This window comes from Phoca vitulina, unplaced genomic scaffold (genome assembly GCF_004348235.1).
Source record: "Phoca vitulina isolate PV1807 unplaced genomic scaffold, GSC_HSeal_1.0 scaffold1, whole genome shotgun sequence".
Taxonomy (NCBI): Eukaryota; Metazoa; Chordata; class Mammalia; order Carnivora; family Phocidae; genus Phoca; species Phoca vitulina.
Window position 1 is genome coordinate 61,865,026 of NW_022589704.1, and position 21,440 is coordinate 61,886,465.

Below are 21,440 nucleotides of genomic sequence, written 5' to 3' on the forward strand. Positions count from 1 at the left end.
CAAGAAAAATTACAAATTTTGATTTGTGGAATCAGATGTTCTTACAGCCTTTTTTTGGGGGGGGCGGGGTGCAGAGTACTTTTTCCACTCCAGAGTAGTGCTGGATATAAATGTATGTTTTGTATAACGCGGGGTCCCATCCTTTACTGAATAAGCAGAGAATGACCCAAACATATGCATAGACTCCCAAGGATTTGGGGTTGACTTCGAGTCTTTCTGGTCTCTCATGCCAGGTCAGTATGGGAGATGATTGTTAAATTGTTAACTAGACCAGAAGAAACAGTGACTCCAAACAGCAGGATCCATTATCAAAGGCCACAAATCATCAAGACTTCAAGCTTTTATCATTTTTTTGAAATCATCTTGGCTTTACCCATATATTCTAATGCGTCACATACTGTTAATTCATTGAGCATCATCTGGGTACTAGCAGGTACTGTACTGGGCACTAGGATTAAAGGCATTTTTTCCTTCCATTAGGAACTCACAGTTTAGAATAAGGGCTCTGTTCATGGTAGAATCTTAATCTAATCCTGCCACGTTGCCATCACTCTTTCGGTCACTTAATCTCATCTACTTCTTCTGTTCTTTTTTTTTTTTTTTTAAAGATTTTATTTATTTATTTGAGAGAGAGAGAATGAGAGACAGAGAGCATGAGAGGGAGGAGGGTCAGAGGGAGAAGCAGACTCCCCGCTGAGTAGGGAGCCCGATGTGGGACTCGATCCCGGGACTCCAGGACCATGACCTGAGCCGAAGGCAGTCGCTTAACCAACTGAGCCACCCAGGCGCCCTACTTCTTCTGTTCTTTAGTTTTCATATATCAGGTCATGGCGGGAGAATTTTGAACTTCCGCTTATAAATTTCTTTCTAAGCTGTAACTTGTCACTAAAAGGGAAAAAATACAAAAATACTGTGTAAAACATCAACAAAACCAATTTTTTAAAAAAAGATACATTTTTATTAAAAATGTTGACTTCAGTTTACCAGATGATTAATTATCAGTACTTAATTGCCTAAGAACAGGCTTTTAAACTTATTGGTAGAATTATTTTCACATTCTTGCTGCACAGTATTTAAGAGTTTAAGAAAATTCTTCTTGGCAGAAACCAGACATGCCCATAGCTAAGTCATCAAGGTTGAGTTATACCTGTGTGTACCCCAGGTGGTCTCCTAACATGTGAACTATGATAAAAGTCAGTGCTTGTGTAAATAACAATGTAATGAGCCCTACAGTAAGCATCAACATTCCTGATCAGAGTTGTCAACACACTTGCTTTTTGACCTGGAAGCATTGGTTGCTTCAGCGTAAACTTTATATAAACTGATCTGTACTTTCTGAAAATGTACACATTTAGAATGAGAGGTTATTTAGTTCCTAGCATGAAATTTGTGACCTATAAACCCACTTAGCAATTATGTACTAGTCCAGTCTGGATTTGGGCCATAGCTAAATAATAATGAGTTCCATTTTGTACCAAATTGAGATTAGGGTGCAGGATGCTAGGTCTCATTAAATTCACTGTCTGGATGCTGATTGTTAACCTTAACACCCCTCCTCAGTGTTCCTAAATAACATGGAATAAGGGAGAAGGAATACAGCAAAATGTTTGTATGCTTCAGTCAAGAAGACCTATGTAGCAGTTAGAACTAATTCAGTCTGTGACTTGGAGAATCACTAAATCCACCAACTGGGAATCAATTTCTCCTTCTGCTGCTATTGTCATAATTTCCAGTAACAAGCCATTGTTCATTTGATAACCTGGTGATCTCATCTGCTTGTTAAAATGATGAAATTAGCATTGATGCTTGCAGCTTTAACACATCTCTATCAATTTGATTTATGGTTCAACACTTGGGCCTAATGAGTCAGAAAAACCCTGGTTTCCTGGTGTGATGCTGTCTATAAACGGTGGTGTTTGGGTTGAGAGCGGGTCTGTCACACCGTTTATAAGCCTTAGGCAGGAAAGCTGCCTGCCTGCAGGTTTGTGTAGTCCCTTATTTCTCACAAGTGCTTATTTTCTTTTTTAGTGTTTGATTCCATTCAGCCATTTTCCAGTAATTTACATTTGCTAGTCATGAAGCCATATAGGAATACTTTGGGCAATTGGGGTTGGAAATCAGCACTTAAATCAGGGTGATTTATAGGTTTTGTACAAGGCCTGTTAAATTATTAAGTGCTGAAGTGTGTTTTACTCTTTTCTTATGTATAGTTTGATTCATTAGTTCCTTACTTACCCGAGCAGACGACTATTTTAAATTTTCTTCTGTTTGGATAGTGTTCTTTATAGCATCCTGTAAGTGTTGCTCTTTGGCCAATAAAGAGGTAGATAACCAGTCAGTCCCTTGGGAGGGAGTGGGGATGAAGGTCTTAGGCTTAGTTTTCTTCCAGGTGGGGGAGGAGTCCATCCACAGGAACCTCAGTGACTTAGCTGATAGCGAAAGTACTACATGAATGATGTGGGGAAGTACAGAAAAGTGTAACACCAACACAGGGTCTGGGTTTTGGTACCGGCTGACAACAAGTTTTCATTGCTGAGTGTTCTTGGTAAAAGCTTGGAGATTCTTTTGAATGTTTTAAGCACTCATGTGATTGCCAGTTTATATTTTATTTAAAAAATTTTAAGTGTATGTGGCAGGGATTGGGAGAGGACATTTGAAGAAATTATTTTTTGTTATGAAAATTATACCAGTGGGGACAGTTTGCTCCATAAAGCACGTGGGTCTATGACTTTTGTTTTTCATGACAGCGATCCTTTTACATTAATGAAGAACTGCTTGAGGCTTTCAGATTTTCGGCTTATTTTTTTTCTGTGGGACTCCCCCCACCCCTGAATGGATAAGCCTGTGGACCCACCGTGGAACATTCCAGGGTGAAGCAGGCCTCCCTGGAACTTAGATTCTTTATCACACTCCCAGGGGAGTTCATTTCAAGTTGCTGGTACTAGGAGCTGCAGCATGCTATTGCCCAATCCCAGGCTGTCTTATTGCTGGGTGGGAGGGAGTGGGATTGCTGTTTAAGAAGTTTTATTATCTTTAGAAGGAAAGAATTTATTATAGGAGTTTTCTTAGAAGATCTCTTTCATGTGGGTTAAGATGTTTTGAGCTCTGAATCTCCAAGCTGCTTACAGGTTCTAAGTTGTTCTCAAGTGGGAGTGGTACCGCCACTCTCAAGGGATGTTTGGACATGTGTGGGGCTGTTCTTTATTGTCACAGTAACCCCAGGGAAGGGCACTACTGGCATTTTACATAAGGGGGCCAGAGATGCTATACATCCTGCTTTGCCCAGGGCAGTTAAATACTTGTCCCACTCTAAATGCCAACTGTGTCCTCTCCAGAGCCCCTGAGAAGTGTGATTTTATTTGTAATGCTCTGCAGTGTTGATGGTTAGTCCGGTTGTCAGGACAGAAGGGGCTCAGTGAAAACGAAGTGGAACGTGAGAGACTAGGGGGCAGGGGAGGAAGGCAGGTAGCTCATGTTTACATGAAAATGGGGAATTGCTCAGTTAGAACAGGTGGAAACAATTTCCCACTTCTCAGATTGAGAGGCTACTCTGATGGTGCATTGCATTATTCTGCTGGCTTTCGGTCATTGAAAAGGAACTTTTTAAAAATTATGAAGCAAATATTTCTAAATTCTGTAGGTTGCATGCTCAGAAACATTCAGCTTGGTGGGGAAAGGACGCTAGGCTACCTGTAGAACCTGCTGGTCATTTGTCATGCAAGTGGACCAGGCCTGGGCAGCTGGAGGGGCTGCAACATGAGACCCATCTTTGCTAGCAGCTTCTTTTTTTTCTCGCTAAGATTTATTTATTTGAGAGAGAGAGAGAGAGAGCATATGAGCAGGAGGAGGGGTAGAAGGAGAGGGAGAGAATCTCAAGCCAACTCCCCGCTGAGCGTGACGGGAGATGGGGGCTTTTGACGCGGGGCTCGATCTGATGACCCTGAGATCAGGTCCAAAATCAAGAGTCGGAGGCTTAACCGACTGAGCCACCTGGTGCCCCATCTGCTAGCAGCCTCTTGGTGAACCACTGACCAGCTTACTCACTGAGCTCATTCATGCTGGGGCTCAGTTTCTGGGGAATGAAGTGGAGCCCCAAACCCTTCTCATGACCAAAGTCTGTACCCTCGTCCAGGCTTACATCTACCCAGAGCCACCTTTAGTTTTAACACAAGTACTGGCACTGGTGAGCTCTAAGCTTTCCTACAGTCAGCTCATTTGATCACCTCACTTTTTTGCTTGACACTTATGGTACTTTATTCTCCATCTCCCCAACCTTGTACTCCACTCACAAGAGGTACCTTGCACTTGTCCTGCGGAGGCCTGCCCATGAAGCCCTCACCTATGTTGGGCTTTCCTCAAATTGTTTGGTCCCTCCTCCTTGCTTACCCTGCTCATCCACAATGGCCCAGTGCAGTCTTACTCTCCATCATGAAGCCTTCTCTAATTACTCCAGTTTGTGGTGTTAGCTTTTTTCTCCTTGAGATGAGTTGATTTTTACTGTCTGTGCTGCATATTTGGAACCAAATCATCTACAGTCATATGGCAAAGCTTTGGAGCCAGACTACCTAGGTCTGAATCCCTGTTCCTCTGCTTACTAGTTAGTTGTGAGATTTGGTCAAGCCTCAGTCTCCTTATCTATGAAATGGGGCTATTAATACTATTTCACAGAGTTGTTGTGATGATAAGTGAGGTAATCTATGGAAAACACTTAAAATACATGGCTAATTTATATTATATAAATAACTTTTATTCCCAATAAATTAGTAAGCTCTATTAAAAAAGGACCGTATCTTAACTTTCTTTGTTTCTTCCACAAGACCTAGAACCATGTTTTGCACATAGTAGGTATAAATTTTTTTTGTGGCATTAGTGAGTCAGTGAATCTGACATCATATTCTTTTGGTTCTTTTTTTTTTTTTTTTTACTGCACTTAAATGATGTGTGTACATGATCACTCATCAAGTGGCTTTGTGAGTTTTGCTTCAAAGTCCTTAAATTCCTGAAACGTCTTTTTAATGTTGGTTTGCTTTAATCAGACATCAGGGCTCTGAAACAGTAATTTGGAAAAAACAGTCAGCTCAGTGGTTTGTAAACTGGGTTAAAGAAAAATAAAAAAATTCTGGCCTCCTATTTGACAACCTGTTAGGAAAACCAGGCAGCTAGAATGTTGCACAGAAAGAGAATAGTAGGTTGGTTTGCTGCGTATATCTTGTTTCAGTTCCATCAATCGAGCCCTTGACTATTCCACCAGTTGGTATTAGGCAGAGCAGGGTTCCGCACAATTTGTCACGCTTGGCTGTCATGACTGCAGTGTAAAGTTTTCGAAATAAGCAAGTGACTCTCAGTCTTTGAAGGTAACAGGCCTTGTTGGTGTGGATAAGGTGTGAGAATTGTAGGGAATCATCACCCAACTTAGAAACATCAAAAGTATGTCAAGGGAATAAAAATCAAGTACAGAAAAAGTAAAGTAAGAATTATGGATGAATTAAGGAATTGCCTCATGTTACATTTGCTTCTTTGAGCTCAGTGAAGGCAGGACTATTAAAATGTTAGGTAATTTAATATGACATATCTTTAAAAAGAGCACATGCACCTCCTCAGGTAGACCAAGTGTCTGGGAGGACCAGCACATGTTAAGAGGATCTAACAGGAAAATAGGATTTGCCATCGAAATTACCTTACTCTGTTAACTTTGGACAATGTTCCATTGACTACGACTTGCCTTTCTCTTTTGAGAAAAGAATTTATGAGAGAAAAAAGAAACTCTCACTAGAAAAGGGTAAAAGAATCAAACCTTTAAATGTGACTCAGTAATTTTCTTCTTCTTTTTTAAACTTCTGGGCATTCCTCTTTCAAGTAATTTCAAATTATTCCAGATTTCATTTTCCTTTCTGTGGATTTGAGATAGCAAACAAAGTCTTAATAAAGTGTTATAGTTTGCCGTGATGGTTTTATGTATGTAATGGTTTTATATATATAATGATACCAAGAGGCTGAATTTTAGGAAGAGGAATTTTCATTACCTGATGAATATGCATTGACTATCCCACATGTGCCTAGCGCTGTGCTAGAGGCTGTAAAGAATACAGAAGTAGTGTACTTAATTCAGTACTGTTCCCTGTACTGGAAAAACAAATGACTTCTTCCTTCCTGTAGGCATTAACTGTTTCTCTAATATCTTAACACATTCTTAGTCCAACACTTAGACCAGGAAGCTTGGGATATGGCTCTTTATGAAGAAAAGATTACTCTTGTTTTTCTCCAGTTTGGGGCTTTAAAAGGTTGGAAAACAAGTTTATTCCTATGTCTAATATAATTTTTTTTTTTTTCAAAGATTTTATTTATTTATTTATTTGAGAGAGAGAGAGAGAAACAGCATGAGAGGGGATAGGGTTAGAGGGAGAAGCAGGCTCCCTGCCGAGCTGGGAGCCCGATGTGGGACTCGATCCTAGGACTCCGGGATCATGACCTGAGCCGAAGGCAGTCGCTTAACCAACTGAGCCACCCAGGCGCCCCTGTCTAATATAATTTTTCTTGAAGAGATTGAACCTCTTTTTTTGATGTCCCTGGGTTGCTTTGGATTGTAGCAAATTTTCCTAAGCCCAAGAATTTTTTTTTTTTAAAGATTTTATTTATTTATTTGACAGAGAGAGAGAGAGAGACAGCGAGAGAGGGAGCACAAGCAGGGCCAGAGGGAGAAGGAGAAGCAGGCTTCCTGCTGAGCAGGGAGCCCGATATGGGGCTCGATCCCAGGACGCTGGGATCATGACCTGAGCTGAAGGCAGATGCTTAACAACTGAGCCACCCAGGCGCCCCAAGCCCAAGAATTTTTATGTGAATTATATGAGCATATGGGGTGGTATGGATTCCACACGAGCCCAGTTCACGAATTCAGTTAATGTGGATAGCAACTTCGGAAAAAAGTCAAATTTTTACATTCATTCTTGAGCTTCGTGAAATAATTTTTTTCTTTTCCTTTTTGCTTTCTCTTTTTTGTTTCTTTGGTGTAAGGGAAACCAGAGCAGTGGTCATTATAGCACAGGTGCCAGAACTAGAACTGTTAGGTCCAAATCTTTGCTTTGCACGTTTGCTGTTTGATCTTGGGCAAGTTACTAAACTGCTCTGTGTCTCAAGTTCTTTGTGAAATGTTCATAATAAGACATCTATCTCATAGGGTTGTTATGGAAGTTAAATGACTTGAAGTTGGCAAAATGCTTGGAATGGTGCATGCCATTTATGTGCCACATGAGTATTTTTCATCTTTGCACCATCTGTTTTGATTCTTGGAAAAGGCCAGGGCTAATGTGGAGGAAGTAGGGTGTTCATTTGGTCTTAATGGTTTCTTGTCAATGGCTGCCTGGTTCTTAACAAAAGTTTTTTTTTTTTTAGGGTGGTGGGGGAGAGAGACAGAGAGAGAGAGAGGGAGAGAGAGGGAGGAGGGGCAGAGGGAGAGAGAGAATCTTAAGCAGGCTCCACTCCCAGCATGGAGCCTGATGCAGGGCTCGATCTCACAACCCTGAGATCATGACCCGAGCTGAAATCAAGAGTTGGACACTTAACTGAGCCACCCAGGCATGTTTGCAAAATTATCTCTAGGTTAAAACTGGATTGATTGGATATGGATGTTTAGAGACCATTTGTTGAAAAAAAATGTTAATTTTGCTCTATTTAGATTTTTTTTTTTCTCCACAAACTGTTTAGCTCCAGTGTATGAAATCCCTCTCCCTGCTTTTTTGGACTTCAAATTATTAAACAATAAGGTGTAGATACCTTTGGTGGGGTTGAGAGTAAAGGCTACTTATTTAAAACAAAACAAAACAAATACAGTGCATACAGCTCAATTGAAATCAGGGGCACCTGCAATTGTTATTAGATGTGACCCAGAGCTTTTTACTAGTAGTTGCTTTTAAATAGCACATACTCCCTTTATAATAAAATGAATGACAGGCTTCTGACACCAGTGGAGCATTTTGCTTGATTGCTGGGAGGCCACCCAGCAATCAGTTTGTTTTTTCTGGAGAGGTATTTCCAAACAATAGTCATTTGGGAGTTATAACAGGCATGGAAGGGAATATTGAAAAGGTGAATTTGACAGATGAATTATCATGGATCTGTTGATACATTGAATAAATCGAGTTTGATATATTACTATAGATAATTGAATATTTGGGAGATCAAATGTGAAAAAACACTAACTAGGAAGAGTTAATTGAAAAATTTCCCTTATCAGTTTCATTTTTTATGTGTTTTATGTAATTGACTTTGAAATAATTTAAAAAATGACTTTTGGGTATCTATTTTGTGTTCTTTTTATGATGTGTTTAACTTCATATTTTAGCAAAAATAAAAAAGAAAATTTGACTTGTAATAAAAGTTGCTTAAGAATTGAACATATGTTATAACTGGCAATAAGTTGTTTTGAGAATTTATTTTCTTCTCTCTACTCAGTTTCTAAGTTTATGCTTTTCTTTTTTTCATAGCAATATGAAACTCTTTGTAAGTAGACTGACCTGTAGATTGTTATAATTTTTCAACCAGAAATTATTCGATACTAAGGGAGACAAAGGTACTGAACTTACAAATGTATTATGTGGATTACTAACAATAGACCTAATTGATAAAAGTGATTTAATATATGTTGTGTTAATAGCTAAACCTCCAAAGCCCCTAATCTCCCATGGAAATATTGCTTTGTAGAACAAAATCCAATGAGAAGTTCTGGGATTCCAGAGTGAATTTGTACATTCCTTAGGGGCATTTTTGCAAGGGAGGTTGTTGTGTTTTAAAGGTAGTTGATAAGAGACCTGCACCACCAACCCCAGACCTGCACCACCAACCACCATCGTGCATTAGTCTATAGAAGGTATTTGGGTGTACGTATTCCTGTACCACTCGGTACCACCATTTAGCCAAGGGAAGTTTCTGACCATTTGCAGCATACATTATAAATCAGGATGTCACTACCAGACAATCAGATTTGAACATTCCATGAACAAAGTAGCCTATATCCCCTAGGAATAGATCACTTAACTATGTTTATGTCATGGTGTTGATATGCCTGCATTTACACAAGTCAGGATAGCACATTGTTTATTTATTTTAGGAGTAGATAATCGATCTGTATATTTACCTAATTTTGGGTTAATTAGCCAATAACTGAAATAGGTAATTTAGCATGATTGCTTAAATGCATGGGGAAAATAAGTGTATTCTTCCAACCCCCCAGATTACTCCTCTACCACGTTGGGCTTGTGAAAGAATAATTTTGAGTCTTCTCCAAGTTGGGCTGATGGTTGGCTGCTCTCTTTAAAAAAATTTCCTACTTGGCACATAATACATGGGGAAGTCACTGGTCAAATATTTGGGGAAACTTGGAGGATTTCCAACTGCCAAATTAGTCCCCTGGGGAGACCTAGGAAAATTGCTGGATATATTGGTTGAATGAAATAAACGTATTTAAGTTATGTTCTCTTTCTGGTATCACTAGGAGATATCACTGCTACTTGGGAATGTAGTAACTTTGGGGGCCAAATTTGTGCACTCCGGTTGGGTGCAGAGATTTTTTTGTTTGTTTTTTTGGCTTAAAAATTTTTTGTTTGTTTGTTTGCAGAGATGAGCTGACAGATCTGGTATCTTACAGAGTAGTTAAACAAAAAGCCAAAATATTGGTCTGAATCTAAGAATGAAGAACTATAAATTGCTATATATGACTTAGTAATAAGAGGGCACTTAAAAAAATAAAGGGCAGGGAACTGAAAAAAATGAAAAAGCACAGTCAAGCAAATGAAAATTACTCATGATGTTATCAGAGATAACCACCATTAACATTCTGGTCTTTTTCTACACTTTTTTTCTCCATACGTAACTCTGTTATAGGTAAAATTATACATCCTCATATTATAAATTTATCTAAATCACTTAGAAGTTCTACATAACCATCTTAATGAGTTCTTAATATGTCAAAATAAAGATATAAGGAAATTTTATCCTTATTATTGAACATCTAGAAAGTTTGCAATTTATTGTGATGTTTTGATTAAAATCTCCATACATAAATCTTTGTCTAATTCTCTGATTAGTTCCTTAGGGGGAAAAATACCTAAAAATAAAAGAACTAAGGGATGCCTGGGTGGCTCAGTCGATTAAGCATCTGCCTTTGGCTCAGGTCATGATCTCAGGGTCCTGGGATCGAGTCCTGCATCGGGCTCCTTGCTCAGCGGGGAGCCTACTTCTCCCTCTGCCTGCCGCTCCCCCTGCTTGTGCACTCTCTCTCCCTCTGACAAATAAATAAAATCTTTAAAAATAAAAGAACTAAGGAGAAGCACTCTTAAAAAGCAAGATACATGCTGTCAAATTTCTTTCTAGATTGGTTACAGTAAGGTACACTCTAGTCAGCCTTGTACAGAAATGACCTCTTCCTGCAGACTCTGAAATGGATGATACAATATTCATTATAAAAATGTTTTCCTAATTTTTTAAATAATCCACATTCCTTTGATGGCTAATTCATTGCATAATTTTTCATTTTTATAAAACATTTGTATTTCTTTGGTTAAATATCTGTTTGGGTAAGTTTTTCAACCGGTTTTCTTTTGCTTGTTGAGTTGCAGAATGTGGAAGTGAGCATTTCCGCTGTGAAGATGGGCGGTGTATCTCTGCATCCTGGAGATGTGATGGGACCAGAGACTGCTTGGATGATTCGGATGAAATTGGCTGCCGTAAGTGAGGAGGGGCTGGGCTAAGCTCTATTTCAAGTAACAGAAGTGCTTCCGGGTGAATCCAGCTGAACCAAAGACAAGGAGTTGTGCCTTTAGTGATAGATTCGGGACTGGGCTCATTTCTGAGATCTCTGTGGTTGAAGAGAACTGATGGCATTAATGATTCTGTTAGTCCCTTTTGAGGAAGGGGTTCGGTTCACATCAGTTTCTGTCTTAACCCTTAGCCCATGACCTTGATATTGAAACAAATTTGTGAGTAGTTTTCTGAAGCCTATAAGCCTATTTCAGATTATTCACTCTGGAAATTTTGTGCACCAACTGTGATTTGTAATTCAAGGAGGAGTCTGTTTTTGTATAAAGGATGTAGTGTAAGTTAGGCGAATTACACAAAAAGATCACAGAAGAGGCTAGTGTGGTTTTATATTTAAAAAACATTACAGTTCTCATAACCATAGGAAACAGACTGAGGGTTGCTAGAGGGGAGGGGGTGAGGGGATGGAATAACTGGGTGATGGGCATTAAGGAGAGCACGTGATGTAATGATACTGGGTGTTACATACAACAGATGAATTACTGAACTCTACCTCTGAAATTAATAACACATTATATGTTAATTAACTGAATGTAAATAAAATAAAATTAAAAAAAGAATGAAATCCATCGGACTTTTCAGAACCTCAAAAAATTATAGTTAAAAGCACAATAGTATTGTAAACCCAAAGTTTAACTAATTATAAAATCACTTTTACATGTATTTCTTCATTTAGTTCTCTCAGTATTCTGAGGCAGGTTTCAGATTAGGAAACAGAAGCATAGTGAAGTTAAATCATCCATTAAAGGCCTCCTTCCTGCACAAATCCCAACCCTTAACATCTATTGCTTTCTTAGCTGGCTGTATGTGATCAGTTGCACTCCTGCAATTTCATTCATTCTGATTTGTGAATGACAAGGGTTATCATCCAAAACCCAAGAAATCAGGTGAAAAATTAATTTGTTTTGAATTGTTGGCCATCCGGTGGCACAACGGAACAAACTTTGATGTGTCATTTGGATCACGATGCATTTGAAAATGAGAGAAGGATGGGGAATAGGTCTATACAGTACTTCTCAAACTTTCATGCACGCATAAGTGGAGCACCTGGGGAGCTTGAAAGTGCAGGTTTTGCATCCATGTTTGGAGTGGGACCTGAGATTCTGCATTTCTACACGCTCCCACGTGACGCTAATGCTGCCAGTCTGTGAATCACGTTTTGAGCAAGGAAATAGCTCTATTTGTAGAGACACGGTTATGTGCTATCCATTCACTTCCTCTGGGCTTCCCAAGTTCATTTTAGGTTAAACACTAGGAGCAGAAAAGCAAGAAATGGGTGTTCTGGGTTAGAGGAATAAATGAATAGTTAAACCAACATCTCTTTAGAAACTGTTAATGTAAAATGTAATAACAATGTTCCAGAACAATGACAATGGCAATGGTACCAATGACAATAGAGATAGCAACTAACATTATACTGTACTTGCACATACATTATTTAACTGATTTTTTTAGCAAACTATGAGATAACTATAGTCCCCATTTTATGGTGCATACATGGAAGCTCAGAGAACCTGCCAAAGATCATAAGGCAAGAAAATTGTAGAAAAAATAATTATTCGATTCTGGGTCTTCTTTTCCAAGTCTCATGTTTTTTAATTTCAATTCATCATGATGCTTTGCAATTGGTTATTACAAAACATTTCAAATAATTTAACAATAACTCATGGTTAATTTTTATCTAAATTTAAAATTTAATTTTTTTTTTTTTTTAAAGATTTTATTTATTTATTTGAGAGAGAGAGAATGAGAGAGAGCACATGAGAGGGGGGAGGGTGAGAGGGAGAAGCAGACTCCCTGCCGAGCAGGGAGCCCGGTGCGGGACTCGATCCAGGAACTCCAGGATCATGACCTGAGCCGAAGGCAGTTGCTTAACCAACTGAGCCACCCAGGCGCCCAAATTTAATATTTTTTTGTCATGGCTTTCTATGGATGTGTTTTGGCTGTTTGTTTTATTTGTATTTTTGTGTTGCTTTGGATCATCAGTTTGTCGTGAGGCCACTGCTGAGATTATTTGGCATTGAATGCTGATTAGAGTCCACAGACTGTTGTATAGAATTACTGTTTGCCATCAAATATATTAAGCAGGAGTTGACATAGATTCTTTTGAAATAAGCATTGCTTGTTGGTATAGTAGGGTGGATGTTTGACATAATGAGTCCTTTTCTGGTTTATTGTAGCTCCGCCTTCTTGCAAGTCGGACCAATTCCTATGTCAGGGTGAAAGTCTATGCATCCCTAACTTCTGGGAGTGTGACGGTGACCAGGACTGTGAGGATGGCTCAGATGAACATCAGCATTGTCGTAAGTGTTTATAGAGGGATTTTGTTTTGGCCTCCTGGAAACCTAAAATCTAACCTGTTACAGATGCAATAACAATGGGATGATTTATAAATGCTGAGTTGGAACTTAAATGACAGGGGATCCTATGTCTAGGATACATTTATTGATATCTATAGGTGGGGTCTTCATTTGTGTGGTTGGCAGTGGGATGGCTCCTTTTGCACCTGCAGTGCACTCTGCATCGAAACCTTCTATCCCTTTGGCCTCAGTATTAAACTATCTTCTTTTTGATTAAGTGGAAATGGAGCTCATAGCTAGGTCTGTTGGAGGCAGTGTTGGTTGCTGCCTCAGTGACTGTGGGTACAGCCTGCATGGGATGAGCTGCAACAAGAAGGAAGATGGCAGCAATCAGGAGGACCTTGGCAGCTGCTGCATTCCTGGACATTGAGGGGGTTCAGGACAGTAAACTGGAAGAAACTCTTAAATTCTAATTTCTTTGGGCTCAAACTGGAAAAAGAGTTTGAAATGGGCTTAAATAATTTGGACGAGAGAGTCATCTTGGGGAAATGTAAGATGGCAGCATATGAGAAATATGCCATGTGTATCATTCTTTTGCTTTCTCTGTTAAGGATATTTATATAATTTAAAATTATTCCTGTATCAATGAGGATGTATTTGGCTGCAAAGAATGAAAAACACAACTCCAAAAAGTTAAGCAAAAGGGGAATTTATTATCTTACACAATAAGAAGCCTAAATGTAGTGTTGTTCCAGGGTTGATTAATTCCCAGTTCAATAACATCAGCCAGTTTTCTCCCACTTTTCTGCTCTGCCGTCTTCAGCCTGCTGGCTTTTTGTGATTGCATGAAGGCTGTAGAAGTCCTGGATTTCACATCCCTATAATCCTAATTTGAAGATCTAGAAGAGAGAACATGATATCCTTTCCCTGTGGTTTTTTTTTTTTTTTTAAATGATACCCCCCAACAAAAAACCCCCAAGTAAAAAACCAAAGACCTTTTAGAAGTCTAGGTTGGACTGAGATGGAAATTGGAGAGAAGATATCAGACTATAAGGAACCACCTCAGGCTCCTGACCCCAGTTGTCCTGTGAAAAGAGGCTAGCTCTGATCATTGCATGGCAATTAACTTTGAGCCTCCCGCACATTCTGTTTCATTAAATGCACATCCCACAAATCATGGACATCTATCACCACTTTGTGTTGAGTTTTAAGATGTCAGCCAAGATCCTGTTGGCATTTTTACAGTCATTGCCCACAAAGATCAAAGAAGAAACAGATGTTTTTGATGACTACTTCATGTGAGAACTTGTTTAGTCACTATATGACTAGCAGTGGAGATTCCGTGGCCTTCAGTAGGTCCTGGATACATTTATAAAAGCTTGGAATTTAGCCCAGGACTTGTGAGTCCAGCATTGAGTGTGAACTCTTTTCAGTCAGGCCAAGGGTCTTTTGAGAAAGAGAATTCTCAAAATACCCATGAGTTCAACTTTAGTTTAAACTTAAAATGAAGACTGTATACTTAAACAGCCTGTTAGGGCTTGTCAGTGTTGGTCATGGTCTTTGGTCTTCCAGCAAAGGGATGGTGATATTTGGGACAAAGTGATTAGGGGGAAACTAGCAAACTATGTAGGGCTGTGGAGGGTGGTGGTGGTGACAAATGAAATCCCAAGGGAGGTGTGGATGGGAGCTCATCAAGGCCAACCAGGAGCATGGCATGTCCAGATGAGGTCCAGTTATGTGTCAGGATGTGAGGTGGAATGGCAAAAGGGGAGACCAGATCTGAAAGAGGGAGATGGGGGATGGTATCTCAGAAGTACTGAACGGTGGAATTAAAACTGTCAGGCATAGTAGGGCACAGGAAAAAACCTTTGTTTGTAGGAAATCTATCTAGCCAATACTATTTTCTCTCTAGCCACTCAAAGGTCCTAGGGGAAAGAAGGGATGACCTGCAGATAGTGAGTACTCAGTGGGAACAGGATGGGGCTAGATTGTGAATCTCTGGAGAGCAGTGACTAGGCTTTATTTGGCTTAATCCCTAAGACTTGTTATTTTGTCTAGCAGATAGTAGGTTCTTGATAAATGGGTACTGAATGAATTAATGAATGATGGGTTATTTATCTTCTGGCTAGATAGGCCATTTTTGGTTCCATTTTCTCTTGCTTCCCACACAAAGTAGGAAGAAAGCTGAGCGGTAGATTGTGATACAGTGTAGTGGATGACCCCTTGCTAATAATAATACTTTGGAGAGGGGATACAAACTCCTAAGGAGAACTGCTTGGGAAAAGAGACTGGAGAAAACTTTATCACAGTAATTTATAAGCAATGTTACATACCATTTTAAATGACAATGGATTTCATAAGGTAAATCTTGCATTTTCTAAAAAAGATTTTGTATTTATTTGAGAGAGAGAGAATGAGAATGAGTGTGGGAAGGGGTAGAGGGAGAAGGAGAAGCAGACTCCCTGCCCAGCAGGGAGCCTGTCGTGGGGCTTGATTCCAGGACTCTGGGATCACAACCTGGGCTGAAGGCAGACGCTTAACCAACTGAGCCACCCAGGCGCCCCTAATTCTTGGATTTTTAATGATATAAAATTCTTTATTAGACATCCTTTAGCTACAGACCGTGCCACCACTATGTTCACTAAGGTCACCAGAGAACTTCTGATTGTCAAGTAGAGTGGACACTTTTCCTTTTTCATCCTTGGATGGACTTTTCTGTTGCACTTGACTCTGACAATCACTCTCTCCTTCTTGACCCTACTACCTTGGCTGCCATGACTCCTCACTCTCCTGGTTCTTTTCTGAGCTGCTTTGATCGTTCCATTTTGTTTTCCTCTTCTGCCTAGCCCGTGAGCTCAGAGCCCTGCACTTAGCAACTCCTCTTACTCTACACTTTTCCAGGATAATTTCAACCAATCTTATGACTTCAATAACCCTGGATAGGCTGATGATACCCAAATCTATGCTTATGACCCAGATTTCTTGCCCACACTTCAGTCTTGTATATTCAACTGCCTGTTGGAGATCTCCAGGATGCTTCAAATTCAAGGTGTCCCAAGTGGAGTTAATAATCTTCTCCTCTGACCAGGTTTTTCCTTCTATATTTGCTGGTCCACGTGAATTATCTTTAGAAATAAAATTAACTCACTTATATATAAGACACTAGCAGAAAATATAACATCAATCTCAAACTATTAGAAATAGGCAGATCAAGGCCATTTTCCTTGTTAATCTAGAATGTTAAGAAACATATTTCATAATGAAGGCATTTTATTAGAGGAAATATAAAGATGGCTGTCAGTGACATTAAAGATGTAATCAATTAGCAAGGAAAGGAAATCACAATCTCTTAGGCACTAGAGCTAGAAATTTGGAATTATTCTTGATTCTTCTGTCCATATTTAGTCAGCAACTCTGGCCTAACACCTCTAAAGTTCACCTCTTTCCCATTTATGTTGTTACTGCCAGCAATCTCTTATCTGGGTGACTGCAGCAGCCTCTGGAGTGGCCTCCCTGCCTCTAGTCCTGTGCCTCCTCAGGTTCTCCCTGACACTGAGATACTAGAAAGATTTGACTAAAACCCTGAAACTCTTTGGTGTATATCACCCCAAGAAGAAAGCTCCAACTCCTTAACATGGTTTACAGTGGCTTCTAAGATATGGCTGGTGCTTATTTTTCCATATCTACTACTTGGCCATTCATGCCTTGAAATTGCCATGTGGGGTCACATCAGTGCTTGTAATTCCCTTGGGCATATGCTGTGCCCCTCTTTGACCTCTGTGCATGCTGCCTGAATGCTTGTTGCTAGACAGTCCTTTTTTTTGACCTAGCTTACCTAGCCGCTTCTCCTGTAAGACCCAGTGAGGTGTTACCTCTTAAAGGAAGCTGTCCCTGTTCACACTCTTACCTCAGAGTGAATTAGGCATTCCTCCCTGATCCTTCTATAATTAGTTCCTTGGGTGCCTATATTGTTTTCTAATTAATTCTTGAAATGTTTCATAGAAAACTATGAGCTCCTTGAGGGTAGGGACTGTGCCTCATTCATCATTGTATTCCCATTGTTGGTGTACTTTGTGGCATGTAATAGGCCCTCAGTAGATGTTTATGTAATGAGTGAATAAGTGAATTCTGGCATCAGACTGGTTGATGGATCCATATAATTTTAATTTATCATTTCTCTATGTTTGAATGAGCTTTTAATTGCTCCCTCATAAACCCCGAATTGCTTTGGGCTTCAGTTTAAGAAGAAAGCCAAGATACTTAAAATAATATTGGCACTTGATTTAGTTTTTCTTCATATTTTGTTTGAAAATACTCATGACTTGCCTTTTTTGGAAATAAAAAAAGTTCTTTAATTTTATGTGGAAATTGGCAATATATACTTAAGTAAATTATAGGGGAATTTAATGAGGAAGTATTAATCTTTTTAGCCTTAATTTAGATAAAATTGGGTCGGCTTTGGGCAGAACTCAGACATTTAAGTGACTTCTAGAAAAGTTGTTTCATTCTAATTTTATTAATATAAGGTACTGGGAGAAAATATGAAATTATACTGTCAGAGTGTCAGAAATTGACCGATTGGAAAAATCTTGTTTGCTGTTCAAGAATTACATAACACATTCATAATGAGATCATTTTATTAAACAGAAAGAAGGAACAAGATGACGTGAAAGGTATAATCAATTAAGCATGGAAAAGGGTGGTAATTATGGATAGTTTTTAATGTCTTATCACATGGTAACCTTTATATGTTTGAATCTTCAAGTGTCAACTCTATAAAGCTGTGATTAATTATCCACTTGTCTTTTAGAAAGGTTTTTCTTATGTTTAGATGATGGCACACCGCTTAACAGATACATAATTTCATCAGAAAACCAAATTTTGCTGAACCTAAGTATCTTTACTATATAGAAGTATAGGAAACTCTGTAAAAATTCAGGGGAAAAATTTTTTCTTCCATTTGATGATTATGATTATTTTCAGTCTATCACATTTTCCCCATTCCCCAAATGTTTTCTTTTTATGTGGACAGTTGAAAAATCCCATGATAATTTCTGCTCCAGGCTTAGAGAATAGCATTCACATGATGCTTGCAGCATCAATTCCTTAGATTTGATCTGTTTTATCTAGAGGCAAATTTGATAAACTACTGATGCCTTGCTTTTACCTACTGTAATCAACAGAGGATAAAAACAAGCTAGTTTAAATTGTTTATAAAACTGATAAACATTCAATGTAGAGAGTCATATAATAGAGAAAACTCTAAAGAAAAAAATCACCCATATTTTTATCACTCAGAAATATCCACTGTTACAACCCTTTGGCATATATCCTTCTTGTTTAAACAAGTATTTCAATGAGGGGGAACCTTACCGATCCCTGGCTACTACCTATATCTGCAAAATTCTTATTTCATTCATCCCTTTTACCATGTAGGTTTCAGTCTATATTGTATTCTCCACACATGTTGATAATTGTCTACACTAACATGCTTGAGTGTTGATGTGACCCCGTGAGCATTTTTAAGGGATTTTATTTATTTATTTTAGAGAGAGAGCACATGCGTGCGTGGGTGAGTGGGAGTGGGGGGTGGGGGGGGGGAGAGGCAGAGGGAGAGGGAGAGAAGCGACTCTCTGCTGAGTGTGGAGCCCCTGCTTTGGGGCTCAGTCTCAGGAGTCTGAGATCATGATCTGAGCTGAAATCAAGAGGTAGGGGATGCTCGACTGACTGAGCCACCCAGGTGCCCCGATTCTGTGAGCATTTTGATAATATCCTGATGATAATACCTTTGCTTTTGCATTGTGAGCTGTCTACCTTGGTGTAGCTGGGTAACTGCTTTCTGAGCCTATGAACTTTATGTTCAATATACTCTCTTGCCTTTGCCTTCAAATTTCCTCATTCATCTTTGGTAAATGTCAATGGATTGGTCTGTCTTTGGCAGTAATTATAAAGTAATATCTTTTCCCCTTCACAGCTGGGAGAACATGCTCAAGCCATCAAATTACATGCTCCAATGGTGAATGTATCCCAAATGAATACAGGTGCGACCACGTCAGAGACTGCTCAGATGGAACGGACGAGAAAGACTGCCGTGAGTCCCTTGCAGTCTTTGTACTGTTTTTGCTTTCACCTTTGTCCCTTTGGCATTTTAATCAATTTGTTAGATTTGTTGATGGACAGAAATGCCTACAATATGCCTCTTGTTATTGAAATCTCTTGGGCAGATTCTTTTGTGGATTAGAGGTGATATTCTGATATGAGACTATTTTTAGCAAGACATTCCAAGTGTGTCCTGCCTTAGCACATCAGATTTCTGTATTTTTTAACATTAACGTAGAATCCTGAAGGGTCATTGAATACATTGAATATAAAATCTGGTTTGGTCAATTATGGGTTTTATTAGATTAAGATGGTAAATTTCTGGGTCAAATGTCATTAATTTTTCTGCTCTTATGGACTCAGTATTTTCCAGTTTGGAAAAGAGTTACATTTTGAAAATGGCTTTCCCCAGTGGCAGCCTATTATATCAGTTTGTAACTAATCACCACATGATAAGACGTAGAAATCACAGTATTCTATGTATAATGTTGAGATATTATCATAATCAAAATAAGAGAGTGCAATCATGGTGCATCGTGTACATCTTACAAATAAGTAAGGAGTAATCTGTCTCTCTTGAGGTTTATGTGGAATTGTTAGATTACAAGAATATAGGAATTATTCTACTGTGTCAGTCCTGTGGTCCACCTAACTGTGACTTTAGCTTCAGATGTATCCAGTTCTGCTTAAAAGCCCTTGTAAGCATATTCATTTATGAGTTTATCCAGAACTTCCTTGAGTTTTTATGTATTTTTTTCCTGAGTTTCTTTTGATAGGCTGCATTTCGTAAGTGTACTATGAGCTGAGTAAAGTTTCTTTCTTTTGCTCTTAAATTTATGCTCTAAACTTCAGGGGTTTGTTTTAATATTCTGGTATTCCAATAATCAGTGGATAGATTTTGTGTACCTTAGAAAACTTGATCATAAACTTCTTAGTTATTATGTCTCCAACTGAGATTTAAGTTTTAGTCCATTCTTGTGGGACACCTCCTCTACTGTTTGATCATTTTGATTTAATTTAGTTTTCTGGACTGTTGCTAAATTTCTTCCTTTGGTCCAAATGGTTTATTTTATGTTTCTTGATGAGAGGACCATCTTCTGTATATTTTGGTACATTTCCCAATAAGGTGCTATGCCCTTGGGTGGGAGCTAACATAAACTGGTTCTGAGCAAATCATTCCTATTTCACTACATTGTTCAAACTGTACTCTTTATGGAAGAAATACTAGCATATGTGAAAAGGAAAGATCTGGGTCCAAACAGGTCCAGATTCATGTTGCATCCGTATCATTATCACAGAGTGCATTTTATTTTATTTTTTTAAAAGATTTTATTTATTTATTTGAGAGAGAGAGAGAGTGAGCGAGCGAGTGAGCAAGAACTAGCGGGGGTGGGGAGGGGCAGAGGGACAGGGAGATGCAGACTCCCTGCTGAGCAGGGATTATGACCTGAGTCGAAGGCAGACGCTTAACCGACTGAGCCACCCAGGCGCCCCAACACATGGTGCATTTTAAGAAACACCTCTTCTCCTTCAGTGCTTTCTTTCCTTGGGACTATTTTTCTTTGGGAAGACGCTGTGCTATTTGTCTTTGTATCTCCAGAATTGCTGGTACAGTTGTGTTGTGGTGTAATTTCCAACTTAAATGTTCTCTTGGAAAGAGATTATGTTACCTCTAATTTGGGTCTCTTTTCACTTTGAAAATTGAGACTTAGTACTGGCAATTATAGAGATGGTAGTGTCTGTCTGATGTCACAAAATAGCAAGTCTGAGTCAGGGTCTCTCAGTACTTCGTAAAGCAAACAATAGGTTCTTCACTGTGGAAGTGAAGAAAATATTTTTGATTAATACTAGCGATGGATCATATATTTTACAGTGTTTTGTAAACTGCTAAGTGTTATATAAATTTTGGTTGTTATTCTTAATTAGGTTCCTCAATGAGGACAATAGGGCAGGTGTTAGTATACTCTCATAAATAAAGAAACTGAGACTGCAAAGAGTAGAATGGCTTGTTCAAGGTTGTACAATGTGTGGCGGTGCTGTGGCTAAATCCATCTTCTGGTTCCAAGTCTGGTGATTGCTTTTCATGAAGGACTTTATTTACAGAAGGAGAAAGTTCTAGCTTGTGCAAGTTTAAGGGAGAACCAGAGGCTGTGCCACCAGCCAGCCGTCTGTGTCTTTATCCCTAATTTACAAGTGGATGAAAATGAGTGCTTTGTTGGAAATGCAATGGGA

The 21,440-nt window shown here is 39.0% G+C and overlaps 1 protein-coding gene across 1 annotated transcript in view; it reads left to right on the plus strand.

Annotated features, from left to right (window-relative positions):
• The window catches only part of LRP2 (LDL receptor related protein 2), a 194,750-nt gene that overhangs the window by 25,103 nt on the left and 148,207 nt on the right, over positions 1–21,440 (plus strand). Inside the window, exons 3-5 of the mRNA XM_032401234.1 lie at positions 10,611–10,718; positions 12,990–13,112; positions 19,084–19,200. Of these exons, the coding sequence (XP_032257125.1) occupies positions 10,611–10,718; positions 12,990–13,112; positions 19,084–19,200 (348 nt within the window). The remainder of the gene's footprint in view (positions 1–10,610; positions 10,719–12,989; positions 13,113–19,083; positions 19,201–21,440) is intronic.